The sequence below is a fragment of the Schistocerca nitens genome, chromosome 1, assembly GCF_023898315.1.
Source record: "Schistocerca nitens isolate TAMUIC-IGC-003100 chromosome 1, iqSchNite1.1, whole genome shotgun sequence".
NCBI classification, from domain to species: Eukaryota; Metazoa; Arthropoda; class Insecta; order Orthoptera; family Acrididae; genus Schistocerca; species Schistocerca nitens.
The window spans coordinates 944,631,564-944,648,681 of record NC_064614.1 but is presented as its reverse complement, the minus strand read 5'-3'; the positions used below and the strand labels follow the sequence as shown (position 1 = coordinate 944,648,681).

General features: G+C 39.2%; 1 protein-coding gene across 1 annotated transcript in view; it reads right to left on the bottom strand.

The window, feature by feature from the left end:
- Window positions 1-17,118, bottom strand: part of LOC126213607 (ankyrin-3-like) — a 294,242-nt gene that overhangs the window by 103,788 nt on the left and 173,336 nt on the right. The window contains exons 18-19 of the mRNA XM_049941464.1: window positions 12,866-13,000; window positions 586-718 (exon numbers count right to left, since the gene is read on the bottom strand). Of these exons, the coding sequence (XP_049797421.1) occupies window positions 586-718; window positions 12,866-13,000 (268 nt within the window). The remainder of the gene's footprint in view (window positions 1-585; window positions 719-12,865; window positions 13,001-17,118) is intronic.

Genomic DNA, 17,118 nt, shown 5'->3' with positions numbered 1-17,118 from the left:
CATGCACTTAACTTGATTTAAATTATTTACTGTCTTCCTTCTTCATGCAATGTTGTTGGTGATATCTTGTGTTCATCACAGAAAGCTTGCTGAAAACTCTACCCAGCATGTTCCACCGCTTGTTCCATCAATGGCATGATCATGGAGCACTGGCTCAGTTTTGACAAGCACAAAACATGAGCTGACCATGGTATCACTAGTATAATTGATCACCTATTTACTTCCAGTTGTTCAAATAAGAGGCAATAATTTAAATTAAGATGAATAGATAGATGGTTGAAGCTACTCTCCTTAATTACAAGCCCAGAAAGTTAGTGCTGTGTCTCTGTAACAATCAGTGGTCATCTTGCACAACTGTTTCAAGTTATACATAGACCACAATAGTTTAGCAACTCCGTAATTTATGTGTTGTGAGATTCCAAAAATTCTATATGAAATAAAGTTCTGTAGCATGAACTACCATACAGAAGACAACTAGAGTGTGTCTGTACACCCACAGATACAGCTCCATGCAGGACAATTATAATGTGCACTGAAATCAAAACTTGAAATATCATCAGATGCATGACTAAAAAAAGTACTTACCCCATGTGTACAGGATGGCGTGCAATATCGACATTGTCTGGTGCGTGCAGAGTGTTATATTGGTTGACGGCCTGAACATAACTCTCCTTTGTGTGTTGTGGTGCTAAAATGACTTCAGTTATACCACCAGGAGCTGAAATGGAGACTGTTGACTTAAATTCATAAAAATTAAAAAATTCTGAACAAGTTAAGATAAATTATCCATGGTTTAAAGGAGGTATGCAGACTGCAGTCATAATAAAAGTTATGATTCAGCCTGGTAAAAATGGATGGAAAGATTATGGTTTAACAGCATTTTTTCCCTAGCAATTTGTACTACCACATCTATGTTAATAGTTGACACTTCATTATTCTGACGTGTTATTACTGCTCCCACACAGAGTCAAGCAATATAATGGTATGAAACTTCCTGGCAGATTAAAACTGTGTGCCCGACCGAGACTCGAACTCGGGACCTTTGCCTTTCGCGGGCAAGTGCTCTACCATCTGAGCTACCGAAGCATGACTCACGCCCGGTACTCACAGCTTTACTTCTGCCAGTATCTCGTCTCCAACCTTCCAAACTTTACAGAAGCTCTCCTGCGAACCTTGCAGAACTAGCACTCCTGAAATAAAAGGATACTGTGGAGACATGGCTTAGCCACAGCCTGGGGGATGTTTCCAGAATGAGTTTTCACTCTGCAGCAGAGTGTGCGCTGATATGAAACTTCCTGGCTGATTAAAACTGTGTGCCCAACCGAGACTCGAACTCGGGACCTTTGCCTTTTGTGGGCAAGTGCTCTACCATCTGAGCTACCGAAGCACGACTCACGCCTGGTACTCACAGCTTTACTTCTGCCAGTATCTCGTCTCCAACCTTCCAAACTAGGTTCTGCAGGCTCGCAGGAGAGCTTCTGTAAAGTTTGGAAGGTTGGAGATGAGATACTGGCAGAAGTAAAGCTGTGAGTACCGGGTGTGAGTCGTGCTTCGGTAGCTCAGATGGTAGAGCACTTGCCCGCAAAAGGCAAAGGTCCCGAGTTCGAGTCTCGATCGGGCACACAGTTTTAATCAGCCAGGAAGTTTCATATCAGCACACACTCTGCTGCAGAGTGAAAATCTCATTCTGGAAACATCCCCCAGGCTGTGGCTAAGCCATGTCTCCGCAGTATCCTTTCTTTCAGGAGTGCTAGTTCTGCAAGGTTCGCAGGAGAGCTTCTGTAGAGTTTGGAAGGTTGTAGACAAAATGCTGGCAGAAGTAAATCTGTGAGTACCAGGCGTGAATCGTGCTTCGGTAGCTCAGATGGTAGAGCACTTCCCCGCGAAAGGCAAAGGTCCCGAGTTCGAGTCTCGGTCAGGCACACAGTTTTAAACTGACAGGAAGTTTCATATCAGCGCACACTCCGCTGCAGAGTGAAAATCTCATTCTGGAAATATAACGGTACTTGTACCAGTTCACCATAAACTCTGTTGCCTAATATTTTTGCCTACATATGATTAAATACATCCACATGACACTGAACCACAGAACTGATTTAACTAAGCCTTAATATTATGAAAAGCATAGCTGCTATTTACCATATAGCAGAGATGCTGAGTCGCAGATAGGCACAAAGAAAAGACTGTCAGAAAGTGAGTTTTCAGCCAACGTATTCTTTGTTGAAAATAGACAATGTACACAGACACACTCACGTGAACACGACTCACTCACTTACACACACACACTGAGCACAGTCTCTGATTGCAAGCAGCACCACATGATGGGAGAGGCAATCGGGTGGTGGGGGTACGAGGAGCTTGGGGCAGAGAAGGGGAGGGATAGCAGGGTAGAGCTGAAGGATGGTGAAGTGCAGTTGTGGTAGCGTGCTGAGTTGAGGTGGTGGAGAGAGAGTAAGGTGGCTAGGTGCAGTCGGGAGGTTAGACAGAGGGAGAGGGGGAAGGGTTAATTGAAAAAGAGAGAAGTACGAAGACTTAGGGTGCACTGACTGGAATGGGAACTAGGAAGAGGCTAGGGGTACGGAAAATGACTAACAAAAGTTGAGGCCAGGAGGGTTACAGGAGCATAGGATATATTGCAGGGAGAATTCCTACCTGCATAATTCAGAAAATCTGGTGTTGGTGGGAAGGATCCAGATGGCTCAGGCTGTGAAGCAGTCATTGAAATGAAGAACAGCAAGTTGGGTGGTATGCTCAGCAACGGTATGATCCAGCAGTTTCTTCATCACAGTTTATCAGTGGCCATTCATGCAGAGAGGCAGCTTGTTGGATGTCATGCTCACATAGAATGCAGCTCAGCGGTTGCAGCTTAGCTTGCAGATCACGTGACTGATTTAACAGGTAGCAAAATTCTCTTGCTATGCAATTTCCAATTCCTGGATCCTATAGCACACAATGAAACTCTTACCCTCCAGGAACTACAGTTGCATGCACAATGCCACCTCAAAAAGCTCTCCACGCTATTCACTTCCTACTCCCGCCTTAGACTACCACTATCCACCACCTCTACAAAATCTCCAAATCTGCCCCACTGCCCCTCATAGCTGACAAATCCTGTCTCACAGACCTACTACATTTAGCCCACCCTCCAAAACTCCCTCCCACAACAACACAGAATCCAGAACATAAACAGACCCGAAATACAGTAATGAACATTTCCTCCAAAAGCCTTAGCCCCACAGAAGTATCAATCATTGTGAAAGGCCTCAGCTTCTGCCCCACTCCCAAATTCAATGATGCAGGATTTCTTAAAGAACTTCTCTCCTTCTCCCAGTCCCTACAGTGGAGACTCTTTTTCGCCATCAACCCTGCCAATCAGAATCAATCAATGACCAATGTTAAATCCTGACTGCCTCAGTTCGCTCCTCCATCCAACTGTGATCCACCCCCACTGCCCCCAAATCACCCCCTGTTAACTTTCCAGAACCTTGCCTCACCATCATTTCCCAAATCTCTCACCATACAAACTAACCTTACATCTGTGGAAAGAACCACAATCCACCTTCCAAAAACTGATTCCGACCTTATGATTCTACCTGCTGACAAAGGCTCCACTACTCTTGTTTTGAACTGCAAGGATTACCTGGCAGAAGGACCCCACCAGCTGTCAAATCCATCCACCTACACACCCTGCCAAGTGACCCCACTGCAGAAATCCAGCAGAATCTCCAGTCTCTTCTCAAATCCTTAGGCCCATCTCTGTCCTTACCCATACCACTTCCTGCTCTCCTTCCTTCTATGTGCTTCCAAAAGTCCATAAGCCCAACCACCCAGGATGCCTCCTTGTGGCCATTTACTCTGCTCTCACTGAAAGAATCTCTGCTCTCATAGACCAACACTTTCAGCACCCACAACCTACCCTCCTATATGAAAGATACCAACCATTTCCTCCACCAACTCTCCACAATTCCTGTTCCTTTAGCGCATAACACCCTGAGCATCACTATTGATGCCATCTCCCTTTACACCAACATCCCTAATGCCCGTGACCTTACTGTTGTTGAACAATACCTTTCCCAATGCCTGACGGGTTCAAAACCAACAACCTCCTTCCTAGTCACCATGACCAACTATATCCTCACCCACAATTGTTTCTCCTTTGAAGATATTACCTACAAACAAATTCCGGGTACAGCCATGGGCATCTGAATGGCACCATCCTATGCCAGCCTATTCATGGGACATCTAGAGGAAGCCTTCCTAAACACCCAGAATCCCAAACTTCTCACCTGGTTCAGATTCACTGATGACTTCTTCATGATACGGATCAAGGGCCAGGACACCTTATCCACATTCTTCAGAAACTCAATATTTTCTTCCCCATTCACTTCACCTGGTCCTACTCAACCCAACAAACCACCTTCCTCAATGTTGACATCCACAGCAAAGATGGCTATATCAGTACCTCTGTGCTTACTAAACCTACCAACCACCAGCAATACCTCCACTTCGATAGCTGCCACCCATTCCATACCAAGAAGTCCGTTCCATATAGCCTAGCCTTCCCTGGCCTCCACATTTGTAGTGACAAGCAGCCCCTCTCAAAATACACTGAGGGTCTCACTGAGGCCTTCACAGACTGTAATTACCCTCTCAACATTGTACAAAAACAGATCTACTGTGCCTCATCTATCCTGTCGCCAACCACCTTCCAAATTCCCACTCTCCATCCACAGAGGAGCATTCCCCTTGTGACAAAGCAAGCTGGGATCTTTTCACTTCCTCTCTTGTTTTGCCATCTGACCCCTTAAATTCATTTTTTTCATTTTTGACTAATTATCATTAACATATGTGAGTATAATCTGCATTTTCATGAAAGAGAAAGTTTGGCCCTCAGTTTTCAAGAATATAGCACCAGATCTAATTTTGTGCTTAGTTTTGTGTATGTAATTAATTTCCTGATTTATTTTGACTATTCCTAGTTAATATCTTTCATTATAGGCTGAAATCAGTAATTTTTTCATAACTTAAATTCTATTGTTGACTTACAAACAAATATAAATTCTGTAATAATGATAAAACATTTGGAAAAAGAATCACTAGGATTCTTAAAGTATTTATTTGGTTCTATTTGAAAACATGTTAGCAAAGCCAGTTCTAAATTAATTCCAAAGTAATTACCAGTTTTGTCAAAAATATTGTTTGTATAACTATATCTGTTAATTTCATCATTTAAACGAATAATTTGGCTTAACCCTCATGGTAGACGAAACTGTTGAAAAGAGCCAATTTTTCGATGTATTCAGTTAATTAAAGAGTTATGTTTTAATCGTAATTTCTGTAAATTAAACATCAAACAATGTTATAGTTTCAGTACCTATTACTGTGATGATATATAAAGGCCCAATTTTTCGTCTCGAGTCAGTCAGTCCACAGCCGATTTTCAGACAAGAAACCCTTGCTGGTGAGGTCAACAACAATGCATCAACTTAACTGTGAAATAAGTGTAATTCAAATAGGCAGTGACAGTGCCTGTTCAACACGTACCGTATTATTCTGCAAGAACTGTGTGGTTTGGTTTTTACCGCTCATAGATATTCAACAGTAAACTATTGAAGCTGTTTGCTGATGTTTGCCTGCAATCTATTAATGAGGCATATTAAAATTTGCAAAAAAGTTAACTGGCCATATAAATGTGTATTATTGGGGGAGGGGGCGGGGGTGTTGTGAACAGAGAAAGTAAAGAACTATGAAATGCAACTGTGCAATCGTTGGCTACAACATTTAAAGTAGTCAGTGCTGAACTTCCATCCCACTATTTTTCAGCCAGCATAACAACACAGTACATCGACACCGAGGACCATCAACAGAGAAATTAAGCAGGCGAACATCACACTCCCATGACTCAAAACCACCCAGGACTGGAGCAACTGAAATACGTTCTCTGCCAGGGTTTTGACTACCTCTTGTCATGCCCTAAAACAAGAAATGTCCTACCCACTATTCTTCCCACCCCTCCAACAGTGACATTCTGCTACCCACTCAATCGACACAATATCTTCATCCATTCCTACACAAACCCTGTTTCCAACCCCTTGTCTCATGGCTCATATTTCTGTAATAAACCCAGATGCAAGACCTGTCCCATACATCCTCTCACATGCATCTACTTCAGTTCAGTCACAAACATCATCTATCTTGTCAAAGGCAGGGCTACCTGTGAAACCAGTCATGTGATGTATTAACTAAGCTGCAACAATTGAGCTGCATTCTATGTGTGCATGACAACCAACAAGCTATTTGTCCGCATGAATGACCACCAACAAACTGTGGCCAAGGAACAGCTGGACCACCGCGTTGCTGAGCACACCACACAACATGATGTTCATTTCAATGACTGCTTCACAGCCTGAGCCATCTGGATTCTTCCCACCAATATCTGCTTTTATAAATTGCACTGATGGGAACTCTATCTGCAATGTATCCCACATTCCTGAAGCCTTACTGGCCTCAAACTTCATTAGTCATTGTCATTACCTATCTAGCCCCTTACCTGTTCCCATTCCAGCACTACACAGCCCTCTATTCCACCAATGTACCCTCAGTCTTTTTACTTTTCTCCTTTTCTGCTACACCCCTTTCCCCCCACCCTCTCTCTAACCTCCCGACTGCACCTAGCTTCACTACCCTCTATCCACCTCGCATCTGTAGACTCCCACAAGCACCACTTTGCCATCCCCCACTCCTACCCTGCTATCCTCCCCCTCCCGCCCCAGCCTCCTCCTCACTGCCAAAGACTGTGTCACGTGTGTGTGTGTGTGGGGGGGGGGGGGCACACATGCGCATGTTGTCCATTTCCAATGAAGGCCTTGTGGGCTGAAATCTCACTTTCCAACAGTCTTTTTATTGTGCCTATCTGCAACTCAGTAGCAGTTATCTTTTTCATAATATTGTTACAATCCATTCTGGCTTTTCCACTGTTTGTTTTTATCTAAGCCATATTTACTCTTGTTCTCTATGGTACTGCTGGCAATTCCTGCCTCTGTGCTTGAAGATCATGTATTTACGCTGATGTCATGTATGATTTTTTTAAAAAACCTCCATTGCCTTAGAGAGTATCACAGTCCACCTCACTTTTATTTATATATAAGTTAAGCTCTCATTTTATTGTTATTAACTGAAGTGTCAGAGAGTGGTCTATTTGTGTTATCTAGTTCAATGGGCATCTTAAATATCTGAGTTCACTTCCAGGAAATAATGCAGTTTCTATCACTGATGTCTGTACAACGAGTATGTGGGAACATGACAAATTACTATTTTTGTTTTTAATGTGTCTGAAGAGTGTTTTCTGTGATAACTTTGACATAATAAAATTATAACTCTTTGGAATAAAACAAAGAAAAAGAAGTTTGTTATTTCATGGTGATTATAGTAAAAGTTTCTTGATGTGCAAAATTAGAAAATAAAATAAACTGAAAAGTCTAATTAAACTGAGTCCTTAATGAATCCAAAGAGCAAGAAACTGGTGACCCCAACATGATCAGTAAGACAATAACTTTTCGAAGTAACTGCGGTAAAATTTTCACGAATTTTTTAACTTGAATTCATCGCATACGGTGTTTGAAAAATATGCAAAATGTCAACAGTAAATGAACCTGAAGGTCATAATCCTGAATGCAAACTGGAAATTGATAAGGTAAGCATTAAGCTACCATCATATTGGATGGAAAAACAGACATCCACTTTTGTCAAGCCAACACACAATCTGCAATTGCTGGTATAATTACTGAGGTGACGAAGTCAACTATTTGCTTGCTCAGCTGTAGTCGAAATTTGTTGAAAATATCTGTGATCTAGTTACAAGTGACAAGAACAATAAATATTCTCTTGCAACAGAACAACTTTTGACCATCTTTAAAGAAAGTGAAGAGCATTAAAAAAAAAAAAAAACTCTTGAGTGGTTTAGAACTGTGTGACGAAGCCTAGCTAATTATTAAGTAAAATCCGGGGCTTTGCCAGTACTAATGTGTCAAACAAGATCTTGAAAAACCTTTGGCTTGACAAACTTCCTAGTAGCATAAAATGTATTTCAGTTATATCTCACGAAACAGTGGATAAGATTGCTCAAATGACAGATCATATGACTGAAATGCACTCTGTTGAGGAGGCTGAAACTGCATCAATTCAGTCCATTCTTTCAACATCATAATCCATGTCAGTCCAAGATCTCTTAACAACTGAAGAAATGGAAAATGAGATAAAAATGCTTTGCAAAGCAAGCATGCAAGATCGCGTAGTAGAAGTAGAGCAAAATTCAATAAAAACGGAAAATACTGCTATCATCATTTTAAATTTGACACGTGTTGTAAGCCTGAAAAATGTGTTCAGTCTTATCAGTGGCCAAACAAGGAAAACTAGAAATGATAGACATAACGGCAGCTGAGTGTTCTACCCCAGTACTCACATCAAGCTGCCAATATCACCTGTTTGTTAAAGATTGGAACAGTGGAAGTTATTTTCTGGTAGGTACTGGTGGGATTTGTCTGTTATACCAGTTTCAAAAGGCAAGAAAGTTCAACCCTCTGACTTCAGTCTTTATGATGATTCCAAGATAAAGACTTGCGGTTCCAAGCTATTAACCTTCGATTTAGGCCTTAAATATAATTCTGAACAGCCATTCATGACAGTAGACATATCAAAAGGAATACTGGGGGCTGATTTCCTACATCATTATGGTTTACTCATTGATCTCAAAAATAAAAAGTTGATAAACAATATCACCAAAGTAAAGATCTCAGCAGAAGTAACCACTATGAATGCTAAAGACTCACAAAGCTCACTCTATGTAGCATGCCAGTTTTCTAAACTTTTGGCAAAATTTCCTAAACTAACAAAATCTACCATAGCACCAAAGATGTTGAAGTACAGCATTACATCACTATATTGACTGGTCCACCAGCATACAATAAGGCTCGTAGGTTGGACCCACATACATTGCAAGTTGCAAAAATATAATTTCAATTTGTGTTTCATATTACACTTCCATGCAATCACAACGGACTAGTCCACTACACCTTGTTATGAAGCCAAATGATCAGTGGTGAGAGTGCAGAAATTATCACTGTCTGAATGACAGGACTCTCAGAGACAGGTATCCCAATTCCACGAGTTGATGATGTAAATTTTGTTCTTCAAAATAGAAAGATATTCTCAATACTGACCTAGTAGAGGATAAACAAAGGTCAGCTATTATTACATCTTTTGGTCTTTATGAGTTTAATTATATGTCTTCAGACTTCTTAATGCACCTAGCACATTTCATAGATTTATACATGAAGTTGTAAGAGAACTAGATTTCTGTTTCCCATACTTGGATGATATTTCAATAGCATTAGAATCTCCAGAGCAACATGTTGAACATCTAAACTCACTCTTTAAACAGCTTAATTAATATTATATTGTAATAAATGTTGAAAAATCAATATTTGATGTACAACAGCTAACATTCTTAGGACATTTAATTACACCTACAGAAACAAAGGCAGATCCAGAAAAGGTTGTGGCAATAATGAACTACAAATGACCTGAAACAGTTCATGATCTTAGAACATTCCTAGGGATCATCATCAACTTCTATCATCGGCACTTGGAACATGCTCCTGAAAATCAAGCTTTGCTGAATGATTACTTGAAAGGCACGACTAAAAATGACTGAAGACATATTGACTGGATGGAAGAAGCAACTGCTCAGTTCCAAAAATGCAAAGAAGATCTTGCAAATGCTATGATTTTGACATTTCCTGGGCTGCACAGTTGACTTTCATTGTTTGTAGGTGCATTAGACGCTGCGGCAGCTGCTCCACTGCAACAGTGGCAAGATAGATTGTGGAGAACGATTGGATTTTTTTCAAAAAAAGTTCACAATGGCACGAAACAAGTATTCCATGTATGACAGAGAACTTCTTGTTTATACATGGCTGTCAAATATTTCAAATATCTGTTAGAAGGAAGAAACTTCCATATTTATATTGACCACGCACCTCTAACGTTTGCATTCAAGCAAAAGAAAGAGAAAGCAATGCCATTCCAATTACGTTAACTTCAGCATATTTCACAGTTTACTACAGACCTGTGACATATATTTGGTAAAGAAAATGTTGTTGCTGATAGCTTATCAAGGCTTGAAGAATCAGTTCCAGGTAACTATGAAGATATAGCCCAGGCACGAGAAGATGGCTAGGAGCTTCATCAACTATGCTCCAGTGGTCATACATCATTTAAAATAAAATACCCACTTGACACATGAAAAGAGGTCAGAAACTGACGTAAAACATACACTGCTTACCAGAAAAATAAAGTATCATGACATGTTCAAGAGTCATTAGGACAATTTCCCTGTAGAGATGAACACTTCAAAACAATTCACCTTGACCTGATAGGACCAATGTCTCCTTCGGATAAATATGCTTATTGTTCAATATGCATCGATAGAAGTTACAAATTGGATGGAAGTAGTATCTCTTCGAGACATACAAGCAGGAGCAATAGCACGAGCATTTTTCAGTTGTTGGATCACTTGATAGTGATTGCCTGTGGAAGACAATTTAACTCAAAGCTATTCCAAGGCTATCAAAAATATGTGGTTGTAATCAAACACAAACTACACCATATCATCCTCAATCAAATGGAAAAATTGAAAGATTTCATCAGACACTCAAAGCAGCCATCCATGGTCATACAGCTGCTAAATGGGATCCAGTAATACCTGTGATCCTTCTTGGTCTTTGATGTTGAATTAGAGAAAACTCTGAAGCTACAATTGTAAAAATGGTTTATGGTTTGCACATCAGGATACTACGTGATTTTTGTCAAGGGTATGGCACAAAAAAGGGCTTCAGATTTATGCCAATTTGTGTCACAACTGAAGCGGTATATGAATCATCTGAAACCTGTGCAATATACTGACAAAGCAAAAGGAACCCCATTCACATATAAGGACCTCAGCAACATAACACATGTGTTTGTAAGGGCTGACCAAGTGAAGAAGGCATTATGGCCTCCATATGAAGGCCCATATGAAGTGATTGAAAGGAATCAAAATTTTTTTGGACTTAAAAATGAAAGGCCAGATAAAGAATATTTCCACTGATTGATTAAAACCTGCCTACCTGATTAATGACAATAATAAACACCCTGGAGACATTCTGGTTGAACCCTCAGCACAGAACCAACAACCAGACTCTACAGAATATGAAAAACCAAACAGAACAATGATCTGGCCGTGAAATTCGGTTTCCAGCAAGATTAGTTATAGTCTTAAACTCACTATGCTACTATGAAGGGGGTGATGTGAGAACATGGCAAATTACTATTTGTATTTTTAATGTGTTTCAAAAGTGTTTGATTTGATAATGTTGGCGTAATAATATTATTATTCTTTGGAACAAAATGAAAAAAGATGTTTATTATTCCATGGTAATTGTAATTAAAGTTTCTTGGTATGCGTGATAAGAAAATAAAATTAATTGAAAAATCTAGCTGAATTAAGTCCTTAATTAATGTAAAGAGCAGCAAGTACTAAGATAGTTACTTTTACATTATATTAATTAACTAAAATACACAAGCTGGCAAGAAAAAACTGTAAAATTACAAAGAAACGAGATGATTACACTAATAATTGACCTTCAGGAGCTGTCAAAATACACATTTAAAAGTAGAGAAAACTAGTTTATAATTATCCACATTTTTGTATTTTTAAATGTTTCTGTTCACAGTACTTGAGATTTTGGTTCTTGAATGTAAGTAATGCCAAAAACCTGTCCCCTCATAATTTTTCTATTTTTCTTACATGATTTTCTTAAAATAATAACGATTCTTTTCCACAAGGCTGTTGTATATGTTTTTCTTGATTCTCTGTAAATCCAACTGCTTTCAGCAGCATTAGATCTTCGGTAACAATCTTCATGAAATAATCTTTCTTCCTACATCAATCTCATCTGCCCCAAAGCAATATTCTGCCATCAACACAACCTATGCAATATCTGTGTCCATCTCTATGCCCACCACACACCCCATCCAAGAAAAGTGCTTTAGATTTAAAGAAGGTGTCTGAAAGCTATGCACTTTTCCATTTTTTTTATACACCTGCGTCTCCTCTACTTAGCAAGCAATGACCTATCTTCGTGTTAGATTATATAATTCATCAGTGTTTAAGACAGATAAAGACATTGTTTATCCACAATATTTCATCAACAAATTCTGTTACAAAATATCATGGCAAGGAAGCGTTTAACAGGCTGTGTGACCAGAAAGAATATGTTCTACAAATGTATCACAAAATTCTTTTCAACTAAGAATTACCCGAAGCACGGATGCAGGGAGACTGTGGAAGTTAATGTATGTTGTATTAATTTCAGGTTCAGAAAACAAGAATTTTTTTTATACACCTGCGTCTCCTCTACTTAGCAAGCAATGACCTATCTTCGTGTTAGATTATATAATTCATCAGTGTTTAAGACAGATAAAGACATTGTTTATCCACAATATTTCATCAACAAATTCTGTTACAAAATATCATGGCAAGGAAGCGTTTAACAGGCTGTGTGACCAGAAAGAATATGTTCTACAAATGTATCACAAAATTCTTTTCAACTAAGAATTACCTGAAGCACGGATGCAGGGAGACTGTGGAAGTTAATGTATGTTGTATTAATTTCAGGTTTAGAAAACAAGAATATACTGTAAACTGTGGAGGCTACTGGACCAGAATAACTAACTGGAAATATAGGAACTGTCTGGAGATGGAAGAAGAATGATATTAAATAATTCAAGTACATGGATCCCACAGAGTTACAGTAGAATTACTTACCAACTGACATCCTATTGGCATCAATCCTCTCATCCCTAGTGACATCAATTTGCAAAGAATCATCACCAAGTGATTTCATGTCATCGACTGTCATGTAACGATACTGCTGATGATCATTCATTCCTGGATCTTCACCTATGAGATTTAAAAATAATGACATAATACAGAAAACTAGTTTTATTTATACTAATGCAAAAATCTAGGTCATACTGTAATAATTAACATACATGGCAGATGAGAGAGCACAGTTTTGGAAAATCATTTTTATCATTTATAACACATGAAAATGATCTGAATAACAATTACTTCAGCATTTATTCCAAAGGTATTTCATATGGAAATGGAAAGCTGACTTTTAATAAAGTGGGAAATCTTCCCCAATGCAAGTTTAAATGTAGTATCTTGTATTTCACATTCCAAACTTTCAGTTATCCAAAGGCTTTTCCTCAATTCATAAGTGTTATGCTGAACATTAGAACACACAAATCGCAATAGCATCATTCCCCAGAAAAGTATCCAGGAATCTTACAATGGTTTAAGATGAAGGGCTGGATAACAGATAGTTATTTCATTCTGAAACAAATACTAACAAAGAGATAGAGGGGCTGGCCAGTACTTACCTCAGCACAGTACATCCGATACATACACAAAAAACAGAACCGAAAATTTACGTTCCTAGCTTTCAGAACAAATGTTCGTTCATCAGGGAGGAGAGAGGGGAAAGAAAGGGAAGAAGGGAAAGTGGATTCTGTTACTCACAACCCAGGTTATGAAGCAACAGGGAAAGGAAAACAGGGAGGGTAGCAAGGATGGAGGCATGGTTGTCAGAGGGATGCCAAAGATATTCTACTGTAAGTACTGTGCCAGCTTCAAACCAAAGAGGATGCATACAGAAGTAAAGAGGTATATAGTATAAAGATAAACACAACTATGTAGGATGAAAAGATGCATGAGTGGCTAAAGAGGAAAGAGAAAGAGGACAAGACTGAAGAGTAAATGGGAGTGAGGTTGTTTAACGTAGGTTCAGTCCAGGGGGATGGCGGGATGAAAGGATGTGTTGGAGTGCAAGTTCCCATCTCCGCAGTTCAGAGGGACTGGTGTTGGGTGGGAGAAGCCAAATGGCACATACGGTGTAGCATGTTCCTAGGTCCCTAGAATTATGCTGGAGGGCATGCTCCGCTACAGGGTAGTGGACATCTCCTAGGCGGACAGTTCGTCTGTGTCCGTTCATGCGCTCAGCCAGTTTAGTTGTTGTCATACCGATGTAAAAGGCTGTGCAGTGCAGGCATGTCAGCTGATAAATGACATGTGTAATTTCACACGTGGCCCCGCCTTGAACTGTGTATGTTTTACCAGTAGCGGGGCTGGAGTAGGTGGTTGTAGGGGGATGCATGGGGCAGGTTTCGCAGCAGGGTCGGTTACAGGGGTAGGAACCACTGGGTAGAGAAGGTAGTCTGGGAATATTGTAGGGTTTAACAAGGATGTTACGGAGATTAGGGGGGCGACAAAAGGCAACTCTGGGTGGTGTGGGGAGAATTTTGTCAAGGGATAATCTCATTTCAGGGGTTGACTTGAGAAAGTCATATCCCTGGCGGAGTAATTTGGTGATGTATTCGAGGCCAGGATAATATGGGGTGTAAAGGGGGATGCTTCTGTGTGGTCTGGGGGTAAGAACATTGTTGTTGGACGGGGAGGAATGTATTGCTTGGGAGATCTGTTTGTGGACAAGGTCTGCAGGATAGTTGCAGGAGAAGAAAGCACTGGTCAGGTTATTGGTGTAATTGTTGAGGGATTCGTCACTGGAGCAGATACGTTTGCCATGAATACCTAGGCTGTAGGGAAGGGAGCGTTTGATGTAGAATGGATGGCAGCTATCAAAGTGAAGGTACTGTTGTTTGTTTGTGGGTTTGATATGGACAGAGAATTGCTAGAGAATTTACTTCATACTAGTTCAGAACATCTACAAGTAATTAGTTGGCCATTAAACTCTTAAGTTGATGGATGTTTTATTGTCTATCTGAATGCTTGTGTCAACTGCAAACATTGGGAAGTCATTTGTTTTATTGGGGACAGAGGTAGGTCATTGACACATACAGGAAATATCATGTAACTAAGGACAAAACCTTGTGAGACTTCATAACATTCCCCAGTTGGGCTCTATCCCTCAAATCTGCATGTTCTTTCCATATAACACTATTTTCTGTTTCCTGTCTTGTAGATAGGATTTTAACTAATCTCCCACTTTCTTTCAGATTCAATAATGGTGCACTTTTTCTATAAGTATCCTATTATCAATATAGTCAAAATTCTTAGACAGGTTACAAAATATGTCAACAAGCAACAATATATTCTTATCAAGGCAACCAAAACATTATTTTTAAATGAAAACCTGGCTTTAGTTGCAGAGATACATGTTCAGAATACTTTGCTAATAATGTCAAAGTTGTTAGAGTGACTTACAATCCTTATGGCACACATTCATTTTTCAAAGACTTTAGAAAATGCAGTCAAAGGGAGATAGGGTAATAATTTATAACATCTATTGCATTGCCTTTTTTTGTAGTGGGATTTCACAATAGAATATTTCATCCTGTTGGACAACATACCTTGATTGAAGGAGGCACTGAATATATGAGCTACAACTTTACTTAACTGATTACAGCAGTCTTTTAGCAGCTTGACTGAAATATTGTCACCATTTGTTGAGATTTGCTTTTTAATGAAATGATGGATTTTCTTAATTCCTGTACTATTTTAGGGGTTATACCTATCATCTCTACAGATTTAAGGAAATGTTCTTTCAGTATTTTAATCACCATTTCTAAGAAACCATTATCACTTACAATCACCCATTAAAGATTGTTGCCACTGACTCAATCTCTCTGCATACTTGCTTATCTTCAATGTTCAGAACTAGGTTTTGGATCCTACTGCAGCAATTTACATTAGCCTCACTCCTTATCACTTTCCATACTGTTTTGATATTGTTATTAAACTTATTAATTCTGGAGGACAAATACAAACTTTTTGACTTCTGAATAACTTCACTTAGTGTTTTACAATACTGTTATGATGACTTAACTGGGAGTGGTTATCTGAATTTTTTGATCCACTGTACAACTCTCACTTTCTTTAGCATGAAGTCTTTATAGAAGTTGTGACTGATATCTTTTTAGAGGATTCTTTAGTTTGAACCTCACATATCCTTTTTGAGAAGGTACTTTCAAATATCAAGTCACTTCATTACTGAACAAATAGCACTTAGAACTGAAATAATCTAAATCACACACAGAACTCCAGTTTACACGTTGGGGAAATGTCTCGAAAGCGTGAATAGTTTCATCATTTACTGCCCTATGGAAGAAAGGAAATAATATGGCAAACACGACTTCTTACCAGGTGACGAGGACAGATGCCGAAACCACTCCCAGATGAAAATTTTGTAATGGCTATTTTAGGAAAATGTTTCTATTATAGATTGAGAATAACTGGTATAAGTGGTGCAATGAAGTTGATACTAATGACATTACCTCAGAATCCTTATAACTGTTTCAGCAGAAACGGAGGATTAATCCCAGCAGGCAAATTTCATGACAGTAAATAGGTAATGCACCATGACTTCAGGGTTAAACATATCATCAGCTGTGGTGTAACAGTAGTTAGAGAACAGATTTTATTTAAAACAATAAGACAGAAGAATAAAGGGAAAAACAATTAATGGCCTGACAACTAAATGACATTCTTGATATTTAGATTAGTAAAGTGAGAGACACACTGATCAAATATTCTTTATTTAATGGGAAAAGAAGATGACAGTGGTCACTCTGAATGAAATTTCTTTGAAGTTTATAAATCTCCTCAAGATGACAAGTGCATAATCTGTTGGGAGACTGTCTTCCTATATTTATGTCTTCGCCTACCAAGGATTTGCAATGTTATGAACTTTTCATAATTCTGTGTACTAATATTGGAAAAAATCTGATTTCATCACAAAATAAATACATCTCACCTCACTATATATTTTTCAGCATGGAACTTTCATTCTACAATGAACTGCACACCGTAATGACATTTCACAGCAAATTAAAATAATATGGTGGGCCTCACCTAAATGTTTGTCATTCACAGAAAACATTCTACCAAATGATTCATTTGTGGGCCAACTAAAAGCTTCAATTTACCATGATTCTGTTCTACTTCACTTATATTTTGCTCATGAGTGAAATGTAACAGCTGGGGTATGTTGCTCAAGA